Here is a 24,540-nt window from a genome sequence, read left to right as displayed (position 1 = left end):
GACGCTCTTATCCAGAGTGACTTACAGTAGAGTGCATACATTTTATTACATTTTTTTTTTTTTTTTTTTACATACTGAGACAAGGATATCCCTACCGGCCAAACTCTCCCTAACCCGGACGACGCTATGCTAATTGTGTGTCGCCCCACGGACCTCCCGGTTGCGGCCGGCTGCGACAGAGCCTGGGCGCGAACCCAGCCCAGCCTGGGCGCGAACCCAGAGACTCTGGTGCCACTTCTCCTGTGCCGGGAGGTCGGCACAGGAGAAGTGGAGAGCAGAGGAGCCCTACTTGCCCACTCCTCTTCCTCATTCCATCCTCCATCCATCCATCCCTACAACCCCGCAAGCAGCTAGAGGAAAGCCATCAGCTTCCATTACTCAGGTTCAGACTGACAAAATGGCGCCGGAAGAAATGATCCTACCAATTGTACTACTATGTTTTTTTTTCTCGTTATTTGTAACATATTTTGTACATAATGTTTCTGCAACCGTATCTTACGGCAAAAAAGAGCTTCTGGATATCAGGACAGCGATCCTTCACCTCCGATTAGACAAAGAGTTTTTCTTCAACAAGCAAGACGCACAAGACATTCTCAAAACACCCGACAGGGCCAACATTCCCGTTATTTGCAAGAGGAAGCGACGAAGGTACAGAGGACAAAGAGCCGGATGCCTCATCAGGACCCGGAGAAGGCGAGTGGGAAAGCTGCCGTTACTGTCAATACTACTCGCCAACGTGCAATTATTGGACAATAAACTAGACGAGGTACGATCACGAATATCCTACCAACGGGACATCAAAAACTGTAATATCCTATGTTTCACGGAATTGTGGCTGAATGACGAGATGGATATTCAGCTAGCGGGCTATAAGCTGCACCGGCAAGATAGAACAGCACACTCCGGTAAGACGAGGGGGAGCGGTCTGTGCATGTTTGTAAACAGCAGCTGGTGAATGAAATCTAAGGAAGTCTCTAGATTTTTCTCACCTGAAGTAGAGTATATTGTGATAAATTGCAGGCCACACTACTTGCCTAGAGAGTTTTCAGCTATACTTTTCGTGGCTGTTTATTTACCACCACAGACAGATGCTGGCACTAAGACCACACTCAATCACCTGTATAAGGAAATAAGCAAACAGGAAACCACTCACCCATAGGCTGCATTCCTAGTGGCCGCAGACTTGAATGCAGGGAAACTTAAATCAGTTCTACCTAATTTCTATCAACATGTTAAATGTGCAACCAGAAGGAAAAAAATTCTAGATCACCTGTACTCCACACACAGAGACGCATACAAAGCTCTCCCTCACCCTCCATTTGGTAAATCCGACCACAACTCTATCCCCCTGATTCCTGCATACAAGCAAAAATTAAAGCAGGAAGTACCAGTGACTCGGTCTATAAAAAAGTGGTCAGATGAAGCAGATGCTAAACTACAGGACTGTTTTGCTATCACAGACTGGAACATGTTCCGGGAATCTTCCGGTGGCATTGAAGAGTACACCACATCAGTCACAGGCTTTATCAAAGTGCATCAAGGACGTCGTCCCCACAGTGACTGTACATACATACCCCAACCAGAAGCCATGGATTACAGGCAACATTCGCACTGAGCTAAAGAGTAGAGCTGCCGCTTTCAAGGTGCGGAACTCTTACCCGGAAGCTTACAAGAAATCCTGCTTTGCCCTGCGACGAACCATGAAACAGGCAAAGCGTCAATACAGGGCTAAGATTGAATCAAAATACACCAGCTCCGACGCTCGTGTTATGTGCCAGGGCTTGCAAACTATTACAGACTACAAAGGGAAGAACAGCCACGAGCTGCCCAGTGACACGAGCCTACCAGATGAGCTAAATCCCTTCTATGCTCGCTTCGAGGCAAACAACACTGAGGCATGCATGAGAGCATCAGCTGTTCCGGATGACTGTGTGATCACGCTCTCCGTAGCTGACGTGAGTAAGACCTTTAAACAGGTCAACATACACAAGGCTGCGGGGACAGACGGATTATCAGGACGTGTGCTCCGGGCATGTGCTGACCAACTGGCAGGTGTCTTCACTGACATTTTCCACATGTCCCTGATTGAGTCTGTAATACCAACATGTTTCAAGCAGACCACCATAGTCCCTGTGCCCAAGAACACAAAGACAACCTGCCTAAATGACTACAGACCCGTAGCACTCACATCCGTAGCCATGAAGTGCTTTGAAAGGTTGGTCATGGCTCACATCAACACCATTATCCCAGAAACCCTAGACCCACTCCAATTTGCATACCGCCCAAACAGATCCACAGATGATGCAATCTCTATTGCACTCCACACTGCCATTTCCCACCTGGAAAAAAGGAACACTTATGTGAGAATGCTATTCATTGACTACAGCTCAGCGTTCAACACCATAGTACCCTCAAAGCTCATCACTAAGCTAAGGATCCTGGGACTAAACACCTCCCTCTGCAACTGGATCCTGGACTTCCTGACGGGCCGCCCTCAGGTGGTGAGGGTAGGTAGCAACACATCTGCCACGCTGATCCTCAACACTGGAGCTCCCCAGGGGTGCGTGCTCAGTCCCCTCCTGTATTCCCTGTTCACCCACGACTGCATGGCCAGGCACGACTCCAACACCATCATTAGGTTTGCAGACGACACAACAGTGGTAGGCCTGATTACCGACAACGTCGAGACAGCCTATAGGGAGGAAGACAGAGAACTGGCCAGGTGGTGCAAGAATAACAACCTATCCCTCAACGTAACCAAGACTAAGGAGATGATTGAGGACTACAGGAAAAGGAGGACGGAGCACGCCCCCAATCTCATTGACGGGGCTGTAGTGGAGCAGTTTGAGAGCTTCAAGTTCATTGGTGTCCACATCAACAACACACTAGAATGGTCCAAACACACCAAGACAGTCGTGAAGAGGGCACAACAAAGACTATTCCCCCTCAGGAAACTAAAAAGATTTAGCATGGATCCTGAGATCCTCAAAAGGTTCTACAGCTGCAACATCGAGAGCATCCTGACTGCTCGGCCTCAATTGCTCGGCCTCTGACCGCAAGGGACTACAGAGGGTAGTGCATACGGCCCAATACATCACTGGGACTAAGCTGCCTGCCATCCAGGACCTCTACACCAGGCAGTGTCAGAGGAAGGCCCTAAAAATTGTCAAAGACGCCAGCCACCCCAGTCATAGACTGTTCTCTCTACTACCACATGGGAAGCGGTACTGGAGCGCCAAGTCTAGGACAAAAAGGCTTCTCAACAGTTTTTACCCCAAAGCCATAAGACTCCCGAACAGGTAATCAAATGGCTACCCGGACTATTTGCATTGTGTGCCCCCCCAACACCTCTTCTGCATAGTCACTTTAACTATACATTCATGTACATACTACCTCAATTGGCCCGACCAACCAGTGCTCCCGCACAATGGCTAACCGGGCTATCTGCATTGTGTCCCACCCACCACCCGCCAACCCCTCTTTTACGCTACTGCTACTCTCTGTTAATCATATTTGCATTGTCACTTTAACCATATCTACGTGTACATACTACCTCAATCAGCCTGACTAACCGGTGTCTGTATGTAGCCTCGCTACTTTTATAGCCTCGCTACTGTATATAGCCTGTCTTTTTACTGTTGTTTTATTTCTTTACCTACCTATTGTTCACCTAATACCTTTCTGCACTATTGGATAGAGCCTGTAAGTAAGCATTTCACTGTAAGGTCTACACCTGTTGTATTCGGCCCACAAATAAACTTTGATTTGATTTGATTTGACATTGGATGACATGGTAACTCCCTGTCCCACTCTCCTCTGTCAAAAAAAGAAAAATATATAAAAACACCAGGATGTTTGTGCCTACAAAATCCCTCTGGACTAATATACTGGCAGATATTTTGTTCTTCAGAAACAACCCCCTCAGCAACAGCAGCAGCATCCCCCCTGCTCTTCTTCCTCCTGAGTCTCTACTGAGTGCATACTCCAACTCCCCAACTCCCATCAAACGCCCTTAACCCAGACACCACTCCCCTCAGGTCATCTACGTCACCAGGGGTCAAATTGGAGCCCCAGGTGATTAATATGGCTTCACCTTATCACACACACACAACCCTCTCTATCTGCCTATTGAAGCCCTGTCTCTGTCTGATGGAATTATTGGTTGATGTTAGAAGAACGACGTCAGTCTTTGCCTATGCCACTGGGATATCGAGAGAATCTAAGAACAGAGCTGAATCAAATAAGCTGTGTGAAGGAATGGCCCATGGCAGGATCGGAGGGGGTTGGATCAAAAACATTCTGAGCGCGTCCTTGACAGACAAGCACTACTTTCATGCTATCCTCTACCTCCAAGGTGTTGAAGAGAGATTTTATAAAAGTCAGAGGGATATTTCACCCCTGGAGACCAATACAGGTGGGCCTATTAACTCGTTTTGAGAAGTTTTGAGATGTGTGATGTTTCAGCCAGTCTACAGGACTCAAAACTTGATTTCTAAATATCTGATTTGAGCTGTGGAATTCTTTAATAGTACAAAATAGTTTCATGAATGCATTCATCATGTTGTAAAACTTGAGAAAGTAAGCTTTTGTCGTCACACACAAACATACATTACACGCTTGCATTGATCTGTTGGTGGGTTAACTTCTTATGGCTGCAGGGGCAGTATTGAGTAGCGTGGATGAAAGGTGCCCAGAGTAAACGGGCTGCTCCTCAGTCCCAGTTACTGATACATGCATATTATTATTAGTATTGGATAGAAAACACTCTAAAGTTTATAAAACTGTTTGAATTATGTTTGTGAGATTAACAGAACTCATATGGCAGGCAAAAACCTGAGAAGTTCCAATTCCTGTTTGGATTTTTTCTGGGGGTGCCACATTTTCAACCAAGCTCTCATTGAAAATACAGAGAGATATGGATGGGTTTTCACTTCCTACGGCTTCCACTAGATGTCAACAGTCAATAGAACTAAGTCTGATGACTCTAATGTGAAGGGGGGTCGAAGGAGACAGAAATTAGTAATCACTGCCATGAGGTGACCATGCATTCAACACGTGCGTTCACGTGAGAGGCAGCTCCGTTCCATTGCTCAATTGAAGTCAATGTAATTCTCCGGTTGGAACGTTATTCAATATGTATTTTAACAACATTCTAAAGATTGATTCAGTACATCGTTTGACATGTTTCTACTGACTGTAACGGAACGTTTGGACATTTCGTCACGGTATAGTGGTCGCGCTTTGAGACTTTGGTTAGGGTGTTTGGTAAACAATTCGAAAGTAGCTAATTTGACATAAATAACGGACATTAACGAACAAATCAAGCATTTATTGTGGACCTGGTATTCCTAGGACTGCATTCTGATGAATTCATCAAAGGTAAGGAAACATTTATTATGTATTTTCTGGTTTCTGTTGAGTCCAACATGGCGGCTAATTTGGCTATTCATCCGTCTCAGATTATTGAATGGTTTATTTTTCCGTAAAGTTTTTTTGAAATCTGACACAGCGGTTGCATTAAGGAGAGGTATATCTATAATTACATGTGTATAACTTGTATTATCATCTATATTTATGATGAGTATTTCTGTTGAAACGATGTGGCTATGCAAAGTCACTTGATGTTTTTGCAACTAGTGAATCTAACGCCTCAATGTAAACTCAGATTTTTTTATATAAATATGAACTTAAATCGCTAAATACCTGTTAGCAACAGACAGAGGAAGCAGCAGAGCAGACGTTCAGCTACATAATTAGCACAGACACCAGATCAGCCAATAACAGGTCAGTGGCATGTGGATCGGCTAGCAACTGGCCGTCTCTGCATAGTTACGACTGGTGGAAGCTGGGAGCTGGAACTTCACAGTGGCTGAGTGGAAGCTGTAACTTCACAGTGGCTGAGTGGAAGCTGTAACTTCACAGTGGCTGAGTGGAAGCTGGAACTACACAGTGGCTGAGTGGAAGCTGGAACTTCACAATGGCTGAGTGGAAGCTGGAACTACACAGTGGCTGAGTGGAAGCTGGAACTTCACAGTGGCTGAGTGGAAGCTGGAACTACACAGTGGCTGAGTGGAAGCTGGAACTACACAGTGGCTGAGTGGAAGCTGGAACTACACAGTGGCTGAGTGGAAGCTGGAACTACACAGTGGCTGAGTGGAAGCTTGAACTACACAGTGGCTGAGTGGAAGCTGGAACTACACAGTGGCTGAGTGGAAGCTGGAACTTCAGAGTGGTTGAGTGGAAGCTGGAACTACACAGTGGCTGAGTGGAAGCTGGAACTACACAGTGGCTGAGTGGAAGCTGGAACTACACAGTGGCTGAGTGGAAGCTGGAACTACACAGTGGCTGAGTGGAAGCTGGAACTTCACAGTGGCTGAGTGGAAGCTGGAACTTCACAGTGGCTGAGTGGAAGCTGGAACTACACAGTGGCTGAGTGGAAGCTGGAACTTCACAGTGGCTGAGTGGAAGCTGGAACTTCACAGTGGCTGAGTGGAAGCTGGAACTACACAGTGGCTGAGTGGAAGCTGGAACTACACAGTGGCTGAGTGGAAGCTGGAACTACACAGTGGCTGAGTGGAAGCTGGAACTACACAGTGGCTGAGTGGAAGCTGGAACTTCACAGTGGCACGGTGCCTGATCTCCGTACCTCAGGGAGATGCTGTGGCTTCACAGTCGTTTGTTTAGCAGTGTGTGTGTGTCTGTATATGTATGTTTGCACACACATCTGAGTGGGTGTGTGTATCTGTGTGTTTGTATATGCGTGTGTGCGTACGTGCTTGTGTGAAGTGTGTGTGCATGTGTGCGAGCATGGCAGGGCAGAGCCTAATCAAGACAGGGGGAAGCTGGGAGTCAAGACTCAGACTCTTTAGTGGATTCTGGCACAGCCCTTAAGAAGAGAGAGAGCCTGCGGGGCAGTGACTGCCATGAAGGTCAGAGGAGACTGGAGAAGGCCACACTTTGAACACAGCCATAATAGCTTACGGTTGCACTGACTGGCAAGTCTTGTGAGAAATCAATTGACAACTCTACTAGGAGCTTTGCAACCATCAGTACTGTTGTACTGTCACTGAGTGTTGCTACTATAAATCATCATAAACCATCATAAACCCTGCTCCTGCTTTGAACCAGAGGATTTGTCATCGTGGTCGAAAAGAACAGACAGACTGACGGACAAACTTTCCATCACTTTCCTGTTAGCTATAATTAGGACCACCAGAGAAAAATTGGTCATTGTGGCCCAGCAAACCAACTGTGATAAATGATCTAGCTTGTGATGAAAGTTCTGATTTCATATTGATAAAATTATAATTAATGGCAATGAATGATGTCATTGGACATACAGGTGTTCATTTTTCACCAATCAAAATCCCCCCTCCTCTCCAGTGTCATGAATAGAATCTGTCATCTGTGACTAATATTAAGGCACACAGCAAGATAAGCAAACTTAAGGATGACATGTCAGCAACAAACGCTGACACTACACATCCAAGTATATCGGACCAAATTATGAAAGACAAGAATTGTACTTTTGAATTCCGTGTGGAAGAGGTGAAAAAATTATTGCTGTCTACCAACAATGACAAGCCCCCGGGGTCTGACAATCTGGATGGAAAATTATTGAGGATAATAGCAGACAATATTGACACTCCTATTTGCCACATCTTCAATTTAAGCCTACTAGAGAGCTTGTGCCCTCAGGCCTGGAGGGAAGCTAAAGTCATTCCGCCACCCAAGAATAGTAAAGCCGCCTTTACTGGCTCAAATAGCCGAACAATTAGCCTGTTACCAACCCTTAGTAAACTTCTGGAAAAAATTGAGTTTGACCAGATACAATGCTATTTCACAGTAAACAAATTTACAACAGAAGTTCAGCATGCTTATAGGGAAGGACACTCAACAAGCACAGCACTTACACAAATGACTGATGATTGACTGAGAGAAATTGATAGTAAAATGATTGTGGGGGCTGTCTTGTTAGACATCAGTGCAGCTTTTGACATTATCGATCATAGTCTGCTGATGGAAAAATGTATGTGTTATGGCTTTACACCCCCTGCTATAATGTGGAAAAAGAGTTACTTGTCTAACAGAACACAGAGGGTGTTCATTAATGGAAGCCTCTCAAATATAATCCAGTTAGAATCAGGAATTCCCCAGGGTACCTGTTTAGGCCCCTTGCTTTTTTCGATTTTTACTAACAACATGCCACTGACTTTGAGTAACGCCATAGTGTCTATGTATGCGGATGACTCAACACTATACACGTCAGCTACTATAGTGACTGAAATGACTGCAACATTCAACAAATAGCTGCAGTAGTGGGTGGCAAGGAATAAGTTAGCCCTAAATATTTCTGAAACTAAAAGCATTGAATTTTTAAAAGCATTGAATTTGGAACAAAACACTCACTAAACCCTAAACCTCAACTAAACCTTGTAATAAATAATGTAGAACTTCAGCAAGTTGAGATGACTAAAATGCTTGGAGTAACCCTAGATTGTAAACTGTCATGGTCAAAACATATTGATGCAGTAGTAGCTAAGATGGGGAGAAGTCTGTCTATAATAAAGTGATACTCTGCCTTCTTAACAGCACCATCAACAAGGCAGGCCCTACAGGCCCTAGTTTTGTCACACCTTGACTACTGTTCAGTTGTGTGGTCAGGTGCCACGAAAAAGGACTTAGGAAAATTGCAATTGGCTCAGAACAGGGCAGCACGGCTGGCCCTTGGATGTACACAGAGAGCTAATTTAATAATATGCATGTCAATCTCTCCTGGTTCAAAGTGGAGGAGAGATTGACATTATCACTACTTTTATTTATGAGAGGTATTGACATGTTGAATGCACCGAGCTGTCTGTTTATACTACTAGCACACAGCACGTACACCCATGCAAACCCCACAATAGTGGTGGAGTAGGGGCCTGAGGGCACACATGTTGTGAAATCTGTGAATGTATTGTAATGTTTTTAAAACTGTATAAACAGCCTAAATTTTGCTGGACCCCAGGAAGAGTAGCTGCTGCTTTGGCAGCAGCTAATGGGGATCTATAATATACACAAATACAAATACAAACCCATGTCACAGATTTAAACCTGAGAATATGAGTGGGATTTGAGAAAGTGAAGTACTAAACTGTGTGAGGCTAAGTACAAACCTGGTTTCTCAGGTTCTTATGCTTTAAGAACACCTCCCTTTACTTTGCTTTGCCCCATGTTATAATTCTATGTGATGACTCATAAGCTAAGTCATGGTAACTGAAAAACATTGTGACGATCGACGCTAAAAACCTCAGAGCCCTTCTGAGACCCATTAAGCCCTGAGCTGTCCCAAAACATTCTGATTCAACATTTCCTGAAAACTATGGTCTAATCTCCGCCCCCGCCCCAATCCTTTCACACACTGCATCGACACGCCTTAGATAATGACTTAACCGCGCTGCTCAGCCGTGCCACGCCCGAGCCTGGCGTCTGCCAACACAGCCAGGGCTGCCAATGTCTCCCCAACCCAGAACTGTCCACAAAGAGAACGAAGAAAAAGAGAAATGCCAAAGACAACGGAGATAGACTAAGAGAGACTGAATAACGCACAAAAGCACATTATTCAAATCCACACAGCCCAGTTCTAATGTTGAGAGACAAAATGAACTTTGAGGTTTTTTTAAACGAATGTGTTACATAAGACAATGATGGAGTTTGGATGGAGAGCTCGTAGGAAGTGCTGCTGTCCCCGTGGGCAGCCGACAGTTTCTCAATGTTCTGTGTCAAAGGGGTTGAATGAAACGTGGGTGAAGCACAGCAGATGGGAGCAAGAGATGATGTCAGAGCTTTGTGGGATAACCCGCCACCAACTCCCACCTCCCTCTGTTAAGTCCAGCCCTGCTTCTGTTCAAAGTAAACGCTAGACATAACATATGCAGAACATGTCATGAAGCCGTTGAATCCACACTGAAATATTCACAATTGGCTGACCTTGGAGAAAAGATATTTGGAATGGAGACCAATTTTATTTCAATGTCAGATGGCAGCAGTGGTGGAGGCTTCGGAAGAATTACATTAAAGGCCTCATTGTGAGGCAATTGTCTTCTTCTAATGGTGAATTCTAAGGCAGTCTGTTCCTGCCACGTCATGTCTCTCCACACCTTTATAACTACAGACAAGCCCCAAAAATAATCTGCACCGCCAGTCTTATCTCTGACTTTAAACCCAGTTTTGTAGATATTTATGAAACTCACTAAGCATGACTGAATGGGGCCTGCAGGCATTTTGTGGCAAATATCCCAATGCTGAAGCCTCCACTGCACTGTACAGTATAAACACAGAACACTCACACACACATACACACACACATGCCAGATACTGCTGAAAATCTTTGTAATCAGTGTGATCTCTTTTCTCTGACAGTGTGTGAGGTGAGGGATGATGACTCAAAGTTTTCTCTGCTGTCAAGTCTCCAAGTCATTGTGAAGAGGCCTTCAAGATGGCCGCTGTGTTGATATTTGTTATTTATTAACTTGTACACTATGTGCTGATGTCCGCTGAAAGACATGATTGACAGCCTGGGAATCAAACGCCGATGTCGGATCCACAAAGCCAAAGACCCGTTGGGAGTGCCAGAATGAGTGAGAACATTAACTCCAATGCCAAATGAACCAGCGAGACAGATTCAATTCAAACCGCACTGAGTCAATCAAGTCTTAATGTGAGATTCTTATCTCTGAATTAAAAGCAGCTGCATACAGAAAGGAAGGCCTCTATTGACAAATAGCCAGACATTTGTTTTCTCTCCGCTTCCTCATTGAACCATTGTTTTTAGCTGTGGTGTGTGTGTGTGTGTGTGTGTGTGTGTGTGTGTGTGTGTGTGTGTGTGTGTGTGTGTGTGTGTGTGTGTGTGTGTGTGTGTGTGTGTGTGTGTGTGTGTGTGTGTGTGTGTGTGTGTGTGTGTGTGTGTGTGTGTTTGCGTGCGTGCGTGCGTGCGTGCGTGTGTGTGTGAGAGAGATAGCCATTGTAGTGTCTGTAAGTCTCAGGGTGGCTGGAAACAATATCTCAATTAGACCGGTCGGAGCTCAGAGAGAGGGAGAACTAACCAGAGGCGGTTCATTCTGCTGTTCTGCTGGCTTGGTCTTACCTCATTAAGGCCGAGCAGGGGAAACAAACATCAGCTTTGGGGGATTGATAAACATGGTGGGAGACTAGAGCGAGACTCTAAGGATGAGAAGGATGTGAGGGATGAGAACATAACAGAAGCTCTCTGGTGTGGCACAACTCGGAGCACCACCATTCATCACTCAGGGACGATGGCTTCAAAATGGCTGCCGCCTTGGTTCTCTCACTCTCTGCACTGCAGTGACCTCCAGCAGAGCACAGCAGCAGAACTTAGGCCATTAAAACACAGGAGAATAGAGTCCAAAATAGGCTGTTTTCCATGAACAGAGATGGGTAGTGGAATGAAAAAAATAAAAACAAGAGAGAGGGTGAGGAAGGAGAGAGAGTGGAGAGTTTACTTACCCGTAGGAGCGACTGGGACTCCTCCTTGGCAGCCTTGCCTTCGGTGGGTGAGGAGTACTGCTGCACCAGATGCCCGGGCTTCTCGGCACCGCCCTGGGGCTGTCCTGACAGGAAGGCCTTGGCGTCGACCCCCCCCAGGCTGAACACCAGGCCTGGGGAGTCCCTGAGCCCTGCTGACCCCCCCTTCTGCTGGTGGTGCTGTTGCTCCTGAGAGGCGGCCACAGCATTGAGTAGATGCAGGGCGCCCTGGGGATACTGGGCCGGAGTACCCCTCAGTATGTCCCCGGCCCGCTCCTTAGGCACCCATACTAGGCCTGCTGCGTGGGCTTGGGCCTGGGCCTCTCTGGCCTCCACCCATCCCTTGGGGCCCTGGGTGTCCTTCTCGTCCAGGGCCTCACTCTTCACCCCCCCATCAGCACCCGGCCCTGCCTCAGCGGCGCGACCCTCCGGGGGAACCAGACTGTAGAGCTTGAGGTCGCCCTTGCTCTCCTCCTTGATGCTGAGGGTGGAGGGGGTGGTGGCGGAGCAGCCGTTGGTGGTGGCGGAGGAAGCGGAGGGATGAGAGGAGGCGGAGGAATCCTGGCAGTGGGCCGTGTTGAAGTGATCCAGAAGTGATGAGGTGTCAGAGGCCGTAAAGCTGCAGTGGCGGCACCGGCAGCAGCCGTGGACTCTCCTGCAGGTGGAAGACAATGGAAGGGTTAATGAGGAAGGGAGGGAGAGTCTACAGGGACAGACATGGAGGGAGGTAGACAACACCAGAGGATGAATAGTGTGCCAGTCTTGACCACGAGAAAGCATACATCGACAGGCAGTCAGAAATATCATCAGGAAATGAATACCAGCGCAACCTTGGTCAACATGAGTGTATGATTTTTAATCAAAACATTATGGGTTCAATCAATTTCAATTGAATGAATCTCACTAGCTAACACTATCTCGCGCTCATCTCCCAAGCATTCTCCAACCTCCGACCATCATATACTGTATCAAATTCACCAATAATTATGATACACAACATGAAAACTTCAGCTAAATAACCAGTTGGGTTTTGCTTAGAAACATAATGAATCATCACAGCAGGTTCAAAATGCTTTCATTTCCTGTTAATGTAGCCATGTCCCCACAGAGATGTCCAATGCATGGATGCCCAAATAAATAAACACAACTTCCTCGCCCACTCCTGTTTATTTTACCAGCATCAACAAGAGTGCTAGGAGTGTGGCCATTCATCCATAGCCTCAACTTTTCAGACTTATAAGCATGCATGCACACACGCCTCCAAAAGGCATAATGATCAAAGGGCTGTTACATTATGAATAACTAACTACATTGTTGAATAAAGGCAACGTCCTGTCAGCTTCTCTTTAACTACACTCTACAAAAAAAGGTGCTATCTAGAACCTAAAAGCATTCTTCAACTTTCCCCATAGGATAACCCTTTAAAAAACCCTTTTTGGTTTTAGGTAGAACCCTTTTAAGTTCCAAGTAGAACACTTTCCAAAAAGGGTTCTACCTGGAACTAAAAAGGGTTCTCTAATGGTGATAGCCGAAGAACCCTTTTGGAACCCTTTCTTCTAAGAGTGTAATCTAATTATGAAGCAAAAAATATTTAGAATATCTTCCTCCCACCTACCTCCAACTGAAAGGCAAACAAAACAAACAAAAATAACAACAAAAAGTAATTGTTATTGCATTTATGAAATGTAGTTACATTTAAAGGAATTAATTGGTGTTGTTGCATTCTAGGATTTCACACTCACAAATTGAATTTCATTCCAAAACGCTATACAGTGCATTTGGAAAGTATTCAGACCCCTTGACTTTTTCCACATTTTGCCTTACATTAAAACCTTATTCTAAAATTGATTAAATTGTGTATATCCCCAATCAATTCACACACAATACCCATAATGACAAAGCAAAAACTGATTTTTAGAAATGTTTGCAAATTTATTAAAAGAGAAAAACTGAAATATGACATTTGCATACAGTTGAAGTCGGAAGTTGACATACACTTCGGTTGGAGTCATTAAAACTTGTTTTTCAAACACTCCACAAATGTCTTGTTAACAAACTGTAGTTTTGGCAAGTCAGTTAGGACATCTACTTTGTACATGACACAAGACATTTTTCCGTTCAATTGTTTACAGACAGAATATTTCACTTATAATTCACTGCATCACAATTCCAGTGGGTCAGAAGTTTACATACACTAAATTGAAAGTGGCTTTAAACAGCTTGGAAAAATCCAGAAAATTATGTCATGGCTTTAGAAGCTTCTGATAGGCTAATTGACATCATTTGAGTCAATTGGGGCTGTACTTCAAGGCCTACCTTCAAACTCAGTGCCTCTTTGCTTGACATCATGGGAAAATCAAGAGAAATCAGCCAAAAATGGTACACCTCCACAAGTCTGGTTCATCCTTGGGAGCAATTTCCAAACGCCTGAAGGTACCACATTCATCAGTACAAACAATAGTACGTTAGTATAAACACCATGGGACCACGCAGCCGTCATACCCCTCAGGAAGGAGACACATTCTGGGCCCTAGAGATTAACGTACTTTGGTGCGAAAAGTGCAAGTCAATCCCAGAACAACAGCAAAGGACCTTGTGAAAATGCAGGAGGAAACTGGTACAAAAGTATCTATATCCACAGTAAAACGAGTCCTATATCGACATAACCTGAAGGCCGCTCAACAAAGAAGATGCCACTGCTCCAAAACCACCATAAAAAAAAGCCAGACAACAGTTTGCAACTGCACATGGGGACAAAGATTGAACTTTTTGGGAGCTTGATGAAGGCTACACGAAACGTTTGACCCAAGTTAAAAAAATTAAAGGCAATGCTACCAGGTTTTGTTCCTCCTTTATTTAACTAGGCAAGTCAGTTAAGAACAAATTCTTATTTTCATTCACGGCCTAGGAACAACGGGTTAACTGCTTTGTTCAGGGGTAGAACGACAGAACGACCTTGTCAGCTCTGGGATTAAATCTTGTAACCTTTCGGTTCCTAGTCCAACGCTCTAACCACTAGGCTACCTGCCGCACCAAATACTAATTGAGTGTATGTAAACCCACTGGGAATGTGTTGAAAGAAATAAAAGCTGAAATAAATAATTCTCTCTACTATTATTCTGACATTTCACATTCCTAAAATAAAGTGGTGATCCTAACTGACCTAACACAGGGAATTTTTACTGGGAATAAATGTCAAGAATTGTGAAAAACTGAGTTTAAATGTATTTGGGTAAGGTGTATGTAAACTTCCGACTTCAAATGTAAGTATTCAGACCCTTCACTCAGTACTTTGTAGAAGCACCTTTGGCAACAATTACAGCCTCAAGTCTTTTTGGGTATGACCCTACAAGCTTGGCACACCTGTATTAGGGGAGTTTCACCCATTATTTTCTGTAAATACTCTCAAACTCTGTCAGGTTAGATGGGGAGCGTTGCTGCACAGCTATTTTCAGGTCTCTCCAGAAATCTTAGGGTTCAAGTCCGAGCTCTGGCTGGGCTCAAGGACACTCAAGGACATTCAGAGACTTGTCCCAAAGCCACTCCTGCGTTGTCTTAGCTGTGTGCTTAGGGTCGTTTTCCTGTTGCACGGTGAACCAAGCTTGTCTGAGGTCCTGAGCGCTCTGGAGCAGGTTTTTATCAAGGATCTCTCGGAACTTTGCTCCGTTCATCGTTGCCTTGATCCTGACTAGTCTCCCAGTCCGTGCCGTTGAAAAACATCCCCACAGCACGATGCTGCCACCTCCATGCTTCACCGTAGGGATGGTGCCAAATTTTATCCAGATGTGACACTTGGCAATCAGGCAAAAGAGTTCAATCTTGGTTTCATCAGACCAGAGAATCATGTTTCTCATGGTCAAAGAGTCTTCAGGTGCCTTTTGGAAAACTCCAAGCGGACTGTCATGCGCCTCTGTAACGTAACAACATTTGGAAAAAGTCAAGAGGTCTGAATTCTTTCAGAAGGCACTGTATATCCATTTTCTGAAATGTTGGTGAAATCGTTTTTATTGTTTAAAGAAATTATGAAAGAGATTGGTGTTTTTTCACTATCTAATCAGGGCATTTGGTTGTTCAATGACAGACATGTATTTTGTTTAAAATCTATCACTTGATGGTTTCAGTTCTGAGAGCAAAAATTATCATGTTTCTTTGGGCAAAATGCTATATACATGCCTTACTTTCAGAAAAATAAGTAGTACTGTTAGGTTTTACACAGTCAAATGTCACAAATAACTAAATGTTTTTTTTATTACATTTTTTACAAATTATACATTTGTGTCATCAATATACAGTACCAGTCAAAAGTTTGGAAACACCTACTCATTCAAGGGTTTTTCTTTATTTTTACTATTTTCTACATTGTAGAATAATAGTGAAGACATCAAAACAACACATATGGAATCATGTAGTAAACATGTAGAATCATGTAGTAAACAAAAAAGTGTTAAACAAATCAAATTATATTTTAGATTTTAGTTTCTTAAAAGTAGCCACCCAGACCAAAGGACTGATGTCCATTGCTCATGTTTTTTGGTCCAAGCAAGTCTCTTCTTATTATTGGTGTCCTTTAGTAGTGGTTTCTTTGCAGCAATTAGACCTTGAAGGCCTGATTCACTCAGTCTCCTCTGAACAGTTGATGTTGAGATGTGTCTGTTTAACTCTGTGAAACATTTATTTGGGCTGCAATCTGAGGTGCAGTTAACTCTGATGAACTTACCATCTGCAGCAGAGGTAACTCTGGGTCCAGAGGTAACTCTGGGTCCTTTCCTGTGGTGGTCCTCATGAGAGCCAGTTTCATCATAGCGCTTGATGGTTTCTGCGACTGCACTTGAAGAAACTTTCAAAGTTCTTGACATTTTTCGGATTGACTGACCGTCATGTCCTAAAGTAATGATCGACTGTCATTTCCCTTTACTTATTTGAGCTGTTCTTGACATAATATGGACTTAGTCCAAGGAAAAGAAATTCCACAAATGAACTTCTAACAAGGCACTTTCACTTCTAACAAGGCACAAGTTAATTGAAATGCATTACAGTTTACTACCTCATGAAGCTGGTTGAGAGAATGCCAAGAGTGTGCAAAGCTGTCATCAAGGCAAAGGGTGGTGACTTTGAATAATCTCCAATATAAAATAGATTTTGATTTGTTTAACACTTTTTTGATTACTGCATGATTCCATATGTGTTATTTTATAGTTTTTATGTCTTCACTATTATTCTACAATGTAGAAAATAGTAAAAATAAAGAAAAACCCTGTAATGAGTAGGCGTGTCCAAACTTTTGACAAGTACTGTATATATATATATATATAATTTATTTAATGAATAATTCAATGAGGTAATATGAGATCTGTTTGTAAAATGCTTACATTTTTGTCATTTAACAGATGCTCTTATCTAGATCGACCTACCTTTGCATTAATCTTAAAATAGCTAGGTGAAACAACCACATATCACAGTCAAATATACAGGACACGAACATTCCATTCCAGTTAAACAATGGATACTGTATATAGCATTTAGTTTAAAAAAAATATCATACACATCTAAAATCTATGAATAAAAAGTATGAGAACACTAAGGTTTTACACACACATGAAGGTACCCATAAGCCATAATTTCTGATGAAAAAACGTGTGTGTGTGTGTGTGTGTGTGTGTCTGTGTGTGTCACGATACCAGAATTTTGACTTCAATACCGATACCAGGTTTAGTATCACGATACTTGATACAGAAATGATACCAAAAATGAAAGAAAGTGTATTAGTTAGTCACAGAATAACCACTGGGTTAAAAAATTTAAACATTGAAAAATATTTTGAAAGTTCCATGCAAAACAATTGCATACATTTAGCTCTATCATCAGAGTTATACAGCAAGTAACTGCATGTTTTTCACGATCAATAAACATCAATGATCATGTCATTTCAGATGTCTGGAAGTACCTATCCATGTAATACATAGCTAGCTAAGCAAACAACACAATCTCACTTGCTTCAACAGAGATTAGGCTTTTTGAAAGAGCTTGACTACGGCAAGTCCTCGTCCTGGTAAAGTTGTCAGTCGGATTTCTGTCATCACTACTATAGATGGCAAGCTAATCAAATACTATTTGGATATAGCTATCTAGTTTATCCCCTGAATGTTATCTTGTTAACCTGATGAGGATAGAGGGCGCTATTTACACTATTGGGGAAAAAGTGCCCAATTTAAACAGCCTCATACTCTATTCTTGCTCATACAATATGCATATTATTATTACTATTGGATAGAAAACACTCTCTAGTTTCTAAAACCGTTAGAATTTTGTCTGTGAGTAAAACAGAACTCATTTGGCACAAACTTCCTGACCAGGAAGTGGAAAGTCTGAAAATTATGCTCTGATCAAGGGCCTGCGTATAAATGGGCATGATACGTATGAGTATACATGCACGTCATACACCTTCCCCTAGATGTCAAGATGAAGTGAGAGAAAAAATGAAGTGTTTATCTTGGTCTGAGGTGGAATATATCATCTTGGCACGACGAGTCATCAATTTCCTGTTTTCTGGAGAGCGCGCAGATGGACCTGGAATTGCCTTCTGAAAAGTCGTCGTTATGGGCGACTACTATCTCCGGCTTTGATTTTATTTGATACATGTCACAATATCATCGTAAAGTATGTTTTTTCAATATAGTTTTATTAGATTATTGAATTTCTTTCGGGACGTTAGGCATGTTGCGTTGTGTGCCTTTGTTCAGAAAGGAGAGCTTCGAGCCACTTAGCCAGTGTGCTTGCTAATTCAAGAGGGAAAAACGATGTTCTAAATCCAAACAACGACTGTTCTGGACAAAGGACCCCTTGTCCAACATTCTGATGGAAGATCACCAAAAGTAAGAAACATTTTATGATGCTATTTCATATATCTGTCTAACTGTGTACTAGTAGTTTTGCGCCCAGGTTTTGGGCACTCGGTCGACATAACGTAAGCCTTATGTGGTAATGAAGTTATTTTTAGAATTCTAACACGGCGATTGCATTAAGAACTAGTAGATCTATCATTTCCTATACAACATGTATTTTTTTGTAATGTTTATGAATAGCTATTTGGTCAGAATAGGTGAGAGTCTAATAGAAATATCTGCACATTCTGGGAAAAGGAAGCTACGTTAGCATAATGGATAACCACTGATTTCAGCTCTAAATATGCACATTTTCGAACAAAACATAAGTGTATGTATAACCTGATGTTATAGGACTGTCATCTGAGGAAGGTTTATGAAGGTTAGTGAAAATTAATATCTTTTGCTGGTTTATTCGCTAACGCTAACGTGCCTATTGCTATCGCTAACGTCCCTTGATGAATGAATGCGGTTGTGTGTTTGGCTATTGTAGTAAGCTAATATAATGCTATATTGTGTTTTCGCTGTAAAACACTTAAAACATCTGAAATATTGGCTGGATTCACAAGATGCTTGTCTTTCATTTGCTGTACACGATGCATTTTTCAGAAATGTTTTATGATGAGTTTTAGGTATTCCACGTTGGTCTCTATAATTACTCTGGCTGCTTCGGTGCTATTTTTGACGGTAGCTGTGATGGTAGCGGCAATGTAAAACTGATTTATACCTCAAATATGCACATTTTTCGAACAAAACATAGATTTATTGTGTAACATGTTATAAGGAAGTAGGAAGGAGGAAGTACAGTTCCCGCTCAGCCCAGTCAAAACTGTTCGCTGCTCTGGCCCCCCAATGGTGGAACAAACTCCCTCACGACGCCAGGACAGCGGAGTCAATCACCACCTTCCGGAGACACCTGAAACCCCACCTCTTTAAGGAATACCTAGGATAGGATAGAGTAATCCTTCTGACCCCCCCCCCCCCCTTAAAAGATTTAGATGCACTGTTGTAAAGTGGCTGTTCCACTGGATGTCATAAGGTGAATGCACCAATTTGTAAGTCGCTCTGGATAAGAGCGTCTGCTAAATGACTTAAATGTAAATAAGACTGTCATCTGATGAAGTTGTTTCTTGGTTAGTTTGGTTGGTTCTTGGTTAGTTAGGTTGGCTTTGTGCATGCTACCTGTGCTGTGAAAAATGTCTGTCCTTCTTTGTATTATACATAAATAAATAAATATACGTGCGTGCTGTTTTCGCTGTAAAACATTAAAAAAATTGACATGTTGACTGGATTGGACTTGTTAATGTGTGAAAGTGAAATATTTCAAAAAAATATTTTTGTAATTTCGCTCTCTGCCTTTTCAGTGGAATGTGGGAGGAGTTCCGCTAGCGGAACGCTGGGGCTAGCATAGCCATATTGACGTGATCTGTTATTAGCTAGCTAACCAATTTGAAGTGGTCCATAAATCATGTCTGTCAGCAGTAACCGTAATTAAACACTCTTAAAAAAAATATTGAACATGGGAACATGTTAGCTAACTTCGCTAGCTATGTTGGTTTGAGAAACAATTACATTAGGTCACGATGGACTTGGCAAAGAAAATAAAACTGATGATGATCATAGTGATGAATAATTGAAGAAGTATGAATACATCATACATCCACGCCCGCAGCTTGTTGACCAAACTGTCTCCAAAAGTGAACTATGGGAATACGTTGCTTACATGTAACGGCTGTCTAATTCCTCCTCCTCGGACGAGGAGGAGCATGGATCGGACCAACTCGCAGCGAGGTATGTAGACATAATGATTTATTAAATGAAGACAAAACACGAAAAACACTTGAATAAACTACAAAACAACAAACGACGTTAAACAGACCTGAACTTGTGAACATAAAAAACAATGAACGCACGAACAGGAAAGAATGAACGAGACGAGACAGTACCGTGTGGTGCAACAAACACAGACACAGCAACAATCACCCACAAACAAACAGTGAGAACAGCCTACCTTAATATGGTTCTCAATCAGAGGAAACGTCAAACACCTGCCTCTAATTGAGAACCATATCAGGCAACACATTTAACCCAACATAGAAACACATAACATAGAATGCCCACCCCAACTCACGCCCTGACCAACTAAACACATACAAAAACAAGGAAGACAGGTCAGGAACGTGACAGAACCCCCCCCCCCCCCCCCCCCCCCCCCCCTCAAGGTGCGAACTCCGGGCTGCTCATGGCTGGCTGCTCATGGCTGGCTGACGGCTCTAGCGGCTCCTGTCTGACGGACGGCTCTAGCGGCTCCTGACTGACGGACGGCTCTGAAGGCTCAGGACAGATGGGCGGCTTTGAAGGCTCGGGACAGACGGGCGGATTTGAAGGCTCGGGACAGACGGGCGGCGCTGAAGGCTCGGGACAGACAGGCAGCTCTGACGGTGCTTGGCAGACGGGCAGCGCAGGCGGCGCTTGGCAGACGGGCAGCTCAGACGGCGTTGGGCAGACGGCAGACTCTGGCCGGCTGAGGCGCACTGTATGCCTGGTGCGTGGTGCCGGAACTGGAGGTTCCGGGCTAAGGACACGCACCTCAAGGCTAGTGCAGGGAGCAGCAACAGGACGCACAGGACTCTGAAGTCGCACAGGAGGCTTGGTGCGTGGTACCGGAACTGGAGGTACTGGGCTGGAGACATGCACCACAGGGCTAGTGCGTGGAGGAGGAACAGGGCTCTGGAGACGCACAGGAGGCTTGGTGCGTGGTGCCGGAACTGGTGGTACCGGGCTGAAGACACGCACCATAGGGCTAGTGCGTGTAGGAGGAACAGGGCTCTGGAAACGCACTGGAAGCCTGGTGTGTGGTGTAAGCACTGGTGGTACTGGGCTGGGGCGGGGAGGTGGCGCCGGATATACTGGACCATGCAGGCGTACTGGCTCCCTTGAGCACTGAGCCTGCCTAACCTTACCTGGTTGTATGCTCCCCGTAGCCCGACCAGTGCGGGGAGGTGGAATAACCCGCACTGGGCTGTGTAGGCGAACCGGGGACACCATGCGTAAGGCTGGTGCCATGTATGCCGGCCCGAGGAGACACACTGGAGGCCAGATGCGTTGGGCCGGCTTCATGACATCCGGCTCAATACTCAATCTAGCCCTGCCAGTGCGGGGAGGTGGAATAACCCGCACCGGGCTTTGCACACGTACAGGAGACACCGTGCGCTCTACCGCATAACACGGTGTCTGCCAGTACTCTCGCTCTCCACGGTAAGATCGGGGAGTTGGCGCAGGTCTCCTACCTGACTTCGCCACACTACCCTTTAGCCCCCTCCCCCAAAAAATGTTTGGGCTTGACTAACAGGCTTCCTACCGCGTCGTCGTCCTGCCTCCATTCGCCGGTATCTCTCCTCACACTGCGCCAGAGAATCCCAGGCGGGCTCCGGCTTTCTCCCTGGGTCGATCGCCCACCTGTCGATCTCCTCACACGTAGTGTAGCCCAGATCCTTCTCCTGCTTCCGGGCTAGCTCCTCAAAACGCAGCCTCTCTGCTTTCGCTGCCTCCAGCTCAGCTTTGGGGTGGCGATATTCTCCTGGCTGTGCCCATGGACCTTTACCGTCCAATATTTCCTCCCATGTCCAGAAATCCTGCGATCGCTGTTGCTATCTCCCACGCCGCTTGGTCCGTGGTAGGTGGGTGATTCTGTAACGGCTGTCTAATTCCTCCTCCTCGGACGAGGAGGAGCATGGATCGGACCCAACAAACAGCGAGGTATGTCGACAAAATGATTTATTAAATGAAGGCGAAACACGAAGAACACTTGAATAAACTACAAAACAACAAACAACGTTAAACAGACCTGAACTTGTGAACATAAAAAACAATGAACACACGAACAGGAAAGAACGAACGAGACGAGACAGTACCGTGTGGTGCAACAAACACAGACGCAGCAACAATCACCCACAAACAAACAGTGAGAACAGCCTACCTTAATATGGTTCTCAATCAGAGGAAACGTCAAACACCTGCCTCTAATTGAGAACCATATCAGGCAACACATTTAACCCAACACAGAAACACATAACATAGAATGCCCACCCCAACTCACGCCCTGACCAACTAAACACATACAAAAACAAGGAAAACAGGTCAGGAACGTGACATTACAGAGCAGATGATGAGGGCCAGCCCACCGAAACAACTATGCAAAAGGTGTTACAAAGCAGTGCAGTGCAAGGGGAAATGTTTTAAAAAACTCTTTCTCACATGACATTTGCATTGTAACGTTATTCTACTTGCAACTAAATTTGAAATATTTTGGAGTGACATTGACATTAACATATACTCAGTATGATGTTCATTTGAGCATTATAATTGTTGTATGTGTATGTTGTTGTATGTGTCGAACTGCTTTGCTTTATTTTGGGCAGGTCGCAGTTGTAAATGAGAACGTGTTCTCAACTAGCCTACCTGGTTAAATAAAGGTGAAATAAAATACAAATAATATGATTATAACCCAAAAGTAATGTGAAATGCCCTCATAACTTGGCTATGACAGCAATAGATTTAGACTATGTCACGTTTGTCTGGGCTGGGCTTGCTAGCAGTAGCCGCTAGCCAGCCAGCAGCCCTGGGCACCTATTACACCATAGAGGTCTACCACCTGGGTTTACACCTATTACACCATAGAGGTCTACCACCTGGGTTTACACCTATTACACCATAGAGGACGTCTACCTGGTTTTACACCAATTACACCATAGAGGTATTCTACCTGGTTTTACACTGATTAAACCTTAGAGGTATTCTACCTGGTTTTACACTGATTAAACCATAGAGGAATTCTACCTGGTTTTACACTGATTAAACCAGAGGAATTCTACCTGGTTTTACACTGATTAAACCATAGAGGAATTCTACCTGGTTTTACACTGATTAAACCATAGAGGCCTTTTACCTGGTTTTACACTGATTACACCAAAGAGGTCTTCCACCTGGTTTTACACCAATTACACCATAATGGTCTTTCACCTGTTTTACACTGACTACACCATAGAGTCCTTCCATTTGGATTTACACCAGCTGTAGAAGAGATGTGAAGCCCTGCCTTAAACCAGGTTTTACACCTGTAACAGCAAAGGGGAAGCCATCAGGTTCGGTTGAACTGACAGGTGAGATCAGTTAACCCAGCAATCAGCTTGTTCCCAGTCAAGCCCTGTAGCAGAACCTAAAGAATAAGGTGCCCTAACTATAAATCAGGAAGAAGTGAGGAGAGACAGGCTTTCATCATCGAGAAGAGCCTGTTTTCCCCAGCATGCAGTGCGGGAAGTGTGTTCGCTTAGAGACTCAGGGGCAGAAGGAACAAGAGGGAACCTTTGGAATTTCAGTACGCATAGGTATGTGTGTGTGTGTGCATATATTGTGTGTATAGTGTGTGTGTGTGTGTGTGCATATTGTGTGTGTGTGTGTGTGTGTATGTGTGTGTGTGTGTGTGTGTGTGTGTTTGTGTGTGCTTATTGTGTGTGTGTTTGTGTGTGTGTGTGTGTGTGTGTGTGTGTGTGTGTGCTTATTGTGTGTGTGTGTGTGTGTGTGTGTGTGTGTGTGTGTGTGTGTGTGTGTGTGTGTGTGTGTGTGTGTGTGTGTGTGTGTGTGTGTTTGTGTGTGCATATTGTGTGTGTGTGTGTGTGTGTGTGTGTGTGTGTGCATATTGTGTGTGTGTGTGTGTGTGTGTGTGTGTGTGTGTGTGTGTGTGTGTGTGTGTGTGTGTGTGCATTTTGTGTGTGTGCATATTGTGTGTGTGCATTTTGTGTGTGTGCATTTTGTGTGTGTGTGTGTGTGTGTGTGTGTGTGTGTGCTGGCTAGCCAGGCTGCTGGCTGGCTAGCGGCTACTGCTAGCAAGCCCAGCCTAGACAAACGTGACATAGTCTAAATCTATCGCTGTCATAGCCAAGTTATGAGGGCATTTCACATTACTTTTGGGTTGTAATCATATTAATTGTATTTTATTTCACCTTTATTTAACCAGGTAGGCTAGTTGAGAACAAGTTCTCATTTACAAATGCGACCTGCCCAAAATAAAGCAAAGCAGTTCGACACATACAACAACATACACATACAACAATTATAATGCTCAACTGAACGT

The 24,540-nt window shown here is 44.1% G+C and overlaps 1 protein-coding gene across 1 annotated transcript in view; it reads right to left on the bottom strand.

The window, feature by feature from the left end:
- The window catches only part of trps1 (trichorhinophalangeal syndrome I), a 197,586-nt gene that overhangs the window by 96,265 nt on the left and 76,781 nt on the right, over positions 1-24,540 (bottom strand). Inside the window, exon 5 of the mRNA XM_055893868.1 lies at positions 11,509-12,181. Within this exon, the coding sequence (XP_055749843.1) occupies positions 11,509-12,181 (673 nt within the window). The remainder of the gene's footprint in view (positions 1-11,508; positions 12,182-24,540) is intronic.

Source organism: Salvelinus fontinalis, chromosome 32 (assembly GCF_029448725.1).
Source record: "Salvelinus fontinalis isolate EN_2023a chromosome 32, ASM2944872v1, whole genome shotgun sequence".
Taxonomy (NCBI): Eukaryota; Metazoa; Chordata; class Actinopteri; order Salmoniformes; family Salmonidae; genus Salvelinus; species Salvelinus fontinalis.
The sequence above is the reverse complement of the archived record's forward strand: the minus strand, read 5'-3'. Positions and strand labels throughout refer to the sequence as shown.